Below are 7,255 nucleotides of genomic sequence, written 5' to 3' on the forward strand. Positions count from 1 at the left end.
CGGCCCCGCCTCGGCTGCCGCCGCCGCCGCCCCAGCCTGGTGTCCGGTGTCCACGCGTAAAAATAGCCCGGCCGTTCGGCCAGGGCGCGGGGGAGGGGGCGCCTGACCCTGGCGGGGCAGAGGGCGACCGCGCGCCCTCTGCCGGGGCGCCTGCCCTTTCCCCCCAGCCGCAGCCCCGCTGCGCTTTCTCGGCGCGCTTCCCTTTTCCTGTGTCTCGCTCTCCCCTGGGATCTCTATCCCTCGTCTCTCCGGGTTGCTGTGCGTGTCTCTCGTCTCTTTTTATGAATTTGCCAGCCCCTGTTTTGGAGTCACAAACGAAGACGTCTTTCTTTCTGTTATTGTCTATGTCTCTGCGTCTGGCTGTATCTTCGCTTTGGTGTCTGTTAAGGGGTGTATCTCTGAGTGTCTCAATGGTCCAGTTATCTCTGAGTTTTGCAATTCTAGAATACTCAGTGTTTAGAGGAGGGGGGGGTCTTTGTCAGTTGTCTGTGTCTTAGTCTCGCTGGATCTCTGTCTTTGACTCTTGTATCTTAGGGGTGTTTCTGTCTGTCTCTGTCTCCCTTGGTTTGTGTCTCCCCCCTCTGTCGGGGTCTCTTCTCATGATCTCTTAGCCCTCTGTGTCTCTGTCCCTGGGTTTCCGTGGGGGGCTCCCCTTTGGGTCTCTTTCCCTGTATTTCTGAGTTACTGTGAGTTTGTCTCAGGGCCTCTGGAAGACTCCGGGTCTCTGGAGTCATATCTCTGAATCTCTTTCTGACCATAACTGTTAGATAGGCTCTGCCACTGCCCTGGGGGGTGTCCTGTCCTGGAGACGTTCCAGCAGCTGCAGACCACGAGCCTGTGCGCCCCAAACCCCTTTCCTTCGCCAAGGTCTCCACCTGCGGTCAGACATTCTGAGACCCAGCAAAGGCTGAGCTGTAACCCTGGATAGTGCAAACGGAGGCCGAGCCTGCCAGGAACAGGTGGGGGGTGGGCTGGGGCGATGCCGCAGGGTCACTGGAAGGGACCAAAGGACAGACCGACGGTGGCCTTCCAGCCACCGGTATCCTATGACACCGCGTAAAAATAGCCGCATCTGATAGGTTTGGGAAGAAGTGGTGGGAATAGGTTACCCGGACTCCAGGGAATGGGGTCCCGCGCGCCCTCTGCTGGGCAAGTGCAGAGACGCACTAGGGTTGTGACTCCCTCCGAATGCCGGCCCCCTTCTGGGAAGCTATGTCACCACCCTTCTGGATTTTGTGTCCCTCTTTCTGGGTCTCTGTCTTACCTCTCTGTGCGTCTATGTTTCTGTTATTCTCAGATAATCCTTGTGGGTCTCTGAACTCTGTGAAATGAACCCTCCTCCCTGTAGCCCTGCCTTACACCCTCATACCTTATACCCTCCTTACACACAGATGTTCCTCCTTGCCGTTTCTAGACTGTTCTTCCTCCCTCTGACTTTTAATTTTTTTTAAGGAAGCTCTACACCCAGTACCATGGGGTTTGAACTCACAAGCCCAAGATCAAGGGTCTCATGTGCTACCCAGCCAGCCAGGCACCCCCTCCCTCAGCTCTTTTGAAGCGTAAGCTATCCACAGACACTTCCCATCCTTCCCTACTGAACTCATCCCTTCCCTTCTGGCCACTCCTCCTCTTTCACGGAAGATTTGAGAACCTGGCTTCCTATCCCTCCTTCTAAAACTACTGTCCTGGGGACGCCTGTGGGGCTCAGTCGGTTAAGCGTCCCACTTCAGCTCAGGTCATAATCTCGTGGTTCTGAGTTCAAGCCCTGCGTCCAGCTCTGGCTCTGTGTTGACAGCTCAGAGCCTGGAGCTGCTTCGGATTCTGTGTCTCCCCTCTCTCTCTGCTCCTCCCTCACTTGTTCTCTCTCAAAAGAAAATAAACATTTTTTTAAAAAGGCAACTTCCGGTCCCACTCGTTTCCTTGGGACACCTGTGCACGCCAGGTCAGATGGTGGGGTCCGTGTGGAGACGACCTAGGTTCCCGGCCCCTGGCAGAGGCTAAACTCACAACCGATCATAAATCAGGCCTGTGAGTGAACCATCTGAAGAAGCACATTCTCCTGCCCCGCTGATGCTCAGGAAGCAGAGATAAAACCTCCCCCAGCCCCCCCGCCCCCCCAAGCCCTGCCGGGACTGCAGACGTGGGACTGTCATAAATGATCCTTGCTTTCGGCCACACAGTCTTTGGGTGGTGCGTTAGAAACACTGTGGCAATAGATCATGGAAACATGGCCTCTTGGCTCACTGAGCCCGTCATACCCACCCACCTTGCTCTCTCGCCTACCCTGGCCATCTACGATCTTTTTCTTTTTTCATTTTTGGAAGTTTTATAAAGCGACAATTCACATACCATCAGACCCACCTATTTAACCTGGGTGACCCTGGGTTTTTTGCGTATTCCTAAGAGTAGTGCATGCACCCCAATCCACCTAAGAACATTTTTGGTAATCCCCACAGACACTCTGCACCCCTTACCTGTCACCCCTAACCGAGGCTCCTGATTTCATGGTCATACCCTCATCCTTGTCATTACCAGTAATGACATGCCCTCCAAACAGTTTTTAACATCCGGTGCTCTCCTTTTTCCCATCAACTGAATTGAAAAGCATTCAAGCCTGCCAACACATCCAGTGCATTGGCCCTGTTACCTTTTCTTTTAATTTTTTAAAAAGTTTATTATTTTAAAAAAATTTTTTTAATGTTTTATTTATTTTTGATACAGAGAGAGACAGAGCATGAGAGGAGGAGGGACAGAGAGAGAAGGAGACACAGAACTGAAAGCAGGCTCCAGGCTCTGAGCTAGCTGTCAGCACAGAGCCCGATGCGGGGCTCAAACCCACAAACGTGAGATCTGACCTGAGCCGAAGTCGGAGGCTTAACCGACTGAGCCACCCTGGCGCCCTAGGTGCCTCATTACCTCTGGCTCCCCCCGCCTTGTCCTCTTTTCCCTCTTTCTCCTGTTTCCACTGTTCCACGGGGCACCGGTAAAGTCCTTCACTCTCCCATGTCTTAAACTCCCTTGGCTTATGACCTCCAACAGGGCACAGTTGTAGCCGAACTCCAAGTCCTTCTGGTAAATCGTCTCATCTACTCTGTGCCTCCTCTGGGGCCCTGATGGGGGGGTGGCTGGACCCTACATCCCAAGCCCTGCCTGTGACCCTGGTACATTTCTCTCATCAGTGTACCCTCTGTCTCCCCAAGATGGCCGTTACGCATCTTTGTTCTTAAATCCCCGCAGCACCCTGGCCCTCCTCCCCCTCAGGAAGCTTATTACCTCATCCTCATCCCACTGAAAACACAAAAGTTACCAGAACCCCTAAAGATGTCCACCTCCTAATCCCAGGGACCTTTGAATCTGTGATCTCATATGGCAAAAGTGAGAGACTTTGTGCATGTGATTAATTCAAGGCTCTTGATTGGGGAGATTCCCTGGATGATCACGATGGGCCCAATGTAACATCATAGGGTTTTTAGAAGAGGAAGGTGGGAAGGTCAGATTCATAGAAGATGTGAGGATCGGAGTAAAGTCAGAGAAGATGCAACAGTGCCAGCTTTAAAGAGGAAGGAAGGGAGGCGCCTGGGTGGCTCAGCGGTTAAGCATCCAACTAACTCTTGATTTCCAGCTCAGGTCATGATCTCACGGTTCGTAAGTTCATTCATGAGTTGGAGCCCCTCATCTGGCTCCACACTGACAGCACGAAACCTGCTTGGGATTCTCTCCCTCTCTGTCCCTCCCCTGCTCGCTCTCTCTCTCTCTCTCTCTCTCTCAAAAATAAAAATAAATAAGTAAAAAAAAGAAGGAGGAAGGGAAGGGCATCTGACTGGCTCAGTCAGTGGAATGCATGACTCTTGATCTCAGGCTTGTGAGTTTGAGCCCTACGTTGGGTGTGGAGATTCCTTAAAACCTTTAAGAGGCACCTGGGTGGCTCAGTCGGTTGGGACGTCTGACCTCGGCTGAGGTCATGATGTGACAGTTCGTGAGTTCGAGCCCCATGTCAGGCTCTGTGCTGACAGCTCAGAGCCTGGAGCCTGCTTCTGTTTCTGTGTCTCCCTCTCTCTCTGACCCTCCCCCGCTCATGCTCTGTGTCTTTCGTTCTCTCAAAAATAAATAAATGTTAAATACAATAAATAATTTTGAAATATTTGTAGACTTACAGAAGAGTTGGGAAGATAGCACAGGAGTTCATAAATATGCTTCACCCAGTTTCCCCTAAAAAATGTTTATTTATTTATTTTGAGAGAGGGGGGCAGAGAGAGAATCCCAAGCAGGTTCCTGCCATCAGCCCAGAGCCCTACCTTGAAAAACTGTGAGCACATGACTTGAGCCGAAATCAAGAGACGGATGCTTAACTGAGCCACACAGGCGCCCCATGAACTCATGAACTCAACACTTTTTAAGAATATGGGTCGGGTCGCCTGGGGGGCTCAGTCTGTTAAGCGTCCAGCTTCAGCTCAGGTCATGAGCTCACAGTTCGTGGGTTCAAGCGCCGCATCAGGCTCTGTGCTGGCAGCTAGCTCAGAGCCTGGAGCCTGTCTTCAGATTCTGAATCTCCCTCTCTCTCTGACCCTCCCCTGCTCAAACTCTCTCTGTCTCTCAAAAATAAATAAATAAATAAAAGAATTCAGGTCATTTATACTGTAGCTTGTCCCTCAATTGCTTTATCTGGTGTTTTATCTTGACTAGATAATGATTATGGACGGTTTTTCGTGGGGGTGGGGGTGGGGGGTACACCACAGAGGTGTAACTCCCTTCCCATAATATAGACGCATGGTATGTCTAACGGCAGGTGTTTGTTAGTTTGGGTGTCACTTGGTTACAGTAGGATCTGCTGGGATTCTCCATTATCGTCACTTTTTCCGTCTGTCATTAATGAATGTTTGGGGGAGCCCTCTCGTTTGTTCAGTCAGGTTTATTGAGGTTGATCTGACATACAATAAAAATTACCGGGGCACCTGGGTGGGTCAATCAGTTGAGCGTCCAGCTTTGGCTCAGGTCATGATCTCATAGTTCGTGAGTGTGAGCCCCGCGTCGGGCTCTGTGCTGACAGCTGGGAGCCTGGAGCCTGCTTCAGATTCTGTGTCTCCCTCTTTCTTGTCCCTGCCCCTTACCCGCTTGCGCTCTGTCCCTCTCTGTTAAAAATAAATAAACATTGGGGCACCTGGGTGGCTCAGTCAGTTAAGCTTCCGACTTCAGCTCAGGTCATGATCTTGCGGTTTGTGAGTCTGAGCCCCACGTTGGGCTCTGTGCTGACAGCTCAGAGCCTGGAGCCTGCTTCAGATTCTGTGTTTCCCTTGGTCTCTGCCCCTTCTCCGCTTGTGCTCTGTCTCTCTCTTTTTCAAAAATAAACATTAAAAATAATAAATAAATAAGCATTAAAAAACTGAAAAAAAAGAATAGGCTTGCTGGGTTTGTATGATTAAGTGGATGCTTAACTTTTTTTTTTTTGCCATCAGGAGACAATTGCATCATAACTTTTACTTTTTATTTAATTTTTTGTAATACAAAACTTTCTTTTTTTTAAATGTTTTTTATTTTATTTTTGGGAGACAGAGAGACAGAGCATGAGCAGAGGAGGGGCAGAGAGAGAGGGAGACACAGAATCTGAAGACAGGCTCCAGGCTCTGAGCTGTCAGCACAGAGCCCATTGTGGGGCTCAAGCCCACAAACTGTGAGATCATGACCTGAGCCGAAGCTGGACTGTTAACCGACTGAGCCACCCAGGGGCCCCAACACAAAACTTTCTTAATGCCTTTTCTGTTTTTGTTGTAGGCTCCCCACCCAATGTGGGGCTTGAACTCATAACTGTGAGATTAAGGGTCAGATGCTCTATGGACTGAGCCAGCCAGGCTCCCCTCTCTTTTCTGTTTTTAAAAAACAAAACAAAACAAAACAAAACAAAAAAACCAGGAGCACCTGGGTGGCTCAGTCGGTTGAGCATCCAGTTTCGACTCAGGTCATGATCTCGCAGTTCGTGGGTTCGAGCCCTGCGTCGGGCTCTGTGCTGACAGGTCAGAGCCTGGAACCTGCTTTGGATTCTGTGTCTCCCTCTCTCTCTGCCCCTCCCTTGCTCGTGCTCTGTCACTCTCACAAATAAAATAAAACATTAAAAAAAATAAGTCAATGGCACCATCAATCACCCAGATGCTCAGCCTACAGATGGAGGAATAGATTATCACTATTGTTTTTTTATATTTATTTTGGAGAGAGTGCAAGCACGGAAGAAGTAGAGACAGGGGGTCAGAGATCTGAAGTGGGCTCTGCACTGACAGGCTGACAGCAGCGAGCCTGACATGGGGCTAGATCTCTGGAACTGTGAGATCATGACCTTAGCCCAAGTGGTCTGCTCAACAGACCAAGCCACCCAGGTGCCCCAGGATTATTAGTAGTATTTTTTTTTAATTTTTTAAATGTTTTTTTTCAAATTTTTTAAATGTTTTTTAAAATTTATTTTTGATACAGAGAGAGACAGAGCATGAGAGGGGGAGAGTCAGAGAGAGAAGGAGACACAGAACCGGAAGCAGGCTCCAGGCTCTGAGCTGTCAGCACAGAGCCTGATGTGGAGCTCCAACCGACGAACGTGAGATCTGACCTGAGCCGAAGTCGGAGGCTTAACCGACTGAGTCAGCCAGGCGCCCCTAAATGTTTATTTTTGAGAGAGAGACACACAGAGTGTGTATGTGGGGAAGGGGGGGGGCAGAGAGAGAGGGAGACAGAATCTAAATCAGGCTCCAGGCTCCATGCTGGCAACACAGATCCTCAAGCGGGGCCAAACTGGGAGATAATGACCTGAGCGGATGCTTAACGGATTGAACCTCCCAGACATCCTGGCCTTATTTTTCTTTAATGTGCTGGTCACAAACCCCAATTTATTTATTTATTTTTTATGCCTTTATCGTCTCCTCAGGACAACGTAGGCTCCAAGAAGAAAAACACGTTCCCTTAGTCGTGTGCTGTATCTCCAGAGCCCAAGCAGTGCCTTGCACTCCACTAGGCGCTGGATGAACAGTTACTGATTTAACAGGCTAGACATCACCGTAGCATCAATCATGTGCGGACTCTTTGACAGGCAGCGGAAGGGTATTTGGTCGTACACACAACACACGCATGCGTACAAGATCCGGGAAGTGTGTTAGGGAAAGAGGCGGAGCATCGAGGAGTCTTGCGCACAGAGGCGGTTGGAGCACAGAGCGGAGGGTGGTGGGGGCCGGGGCTGGTGCGGCACCCGCGTGCGCACTGCGGCCTGTAGGCCGCCGCG

At 50.3% G+C, this 7,255-nt stretch overlaps 1 protein-coding gene across 1 annotated transcript in view; it reads right to left on the reverse strand.

The window, feature by feature from the left end:
* KCNA7 (potassium voltage-gated channel subfamily A member 7) overlaps positions 1–2,292 on the reverse strand; it is a 4,482-nt gene extending 2,190 nt beyond the window's left edge. The window contains exons 1-2 of the mRNA XM_029924347.1: positions 2,267–2,292; positions 5–155 (exon numbers count right to left, since the gene is read on the reverse strand). Of these exons, the coding sequence (XP_029780207.1) occupies positions 5–155; positions 2,267–2,292 (177 nt within the window). The remainder of the gene's footprint in view (positions 1–4; positions 156–2,266) is intronic.
* Between the last annotated feature and the right edge of the window lie 4,963 nt (positions 2,293–7,255).

The sequence above is a fragment of the Suricata suricatta genome, chromosome 16 (genome assembly GCF_006229205.1).
Source record: "Suricata suricatta isolate VVHF042 chromosome 16, meerkat_22Aug2017_6uvM2_HiC, whole genome shotgun sequence".
Taxonomy (NCBI): Eukaryota; Metazoa; Chordata; class Mammalia; order Carnivora; family Herpestidae; genus Suricata; species Suricata suricatta.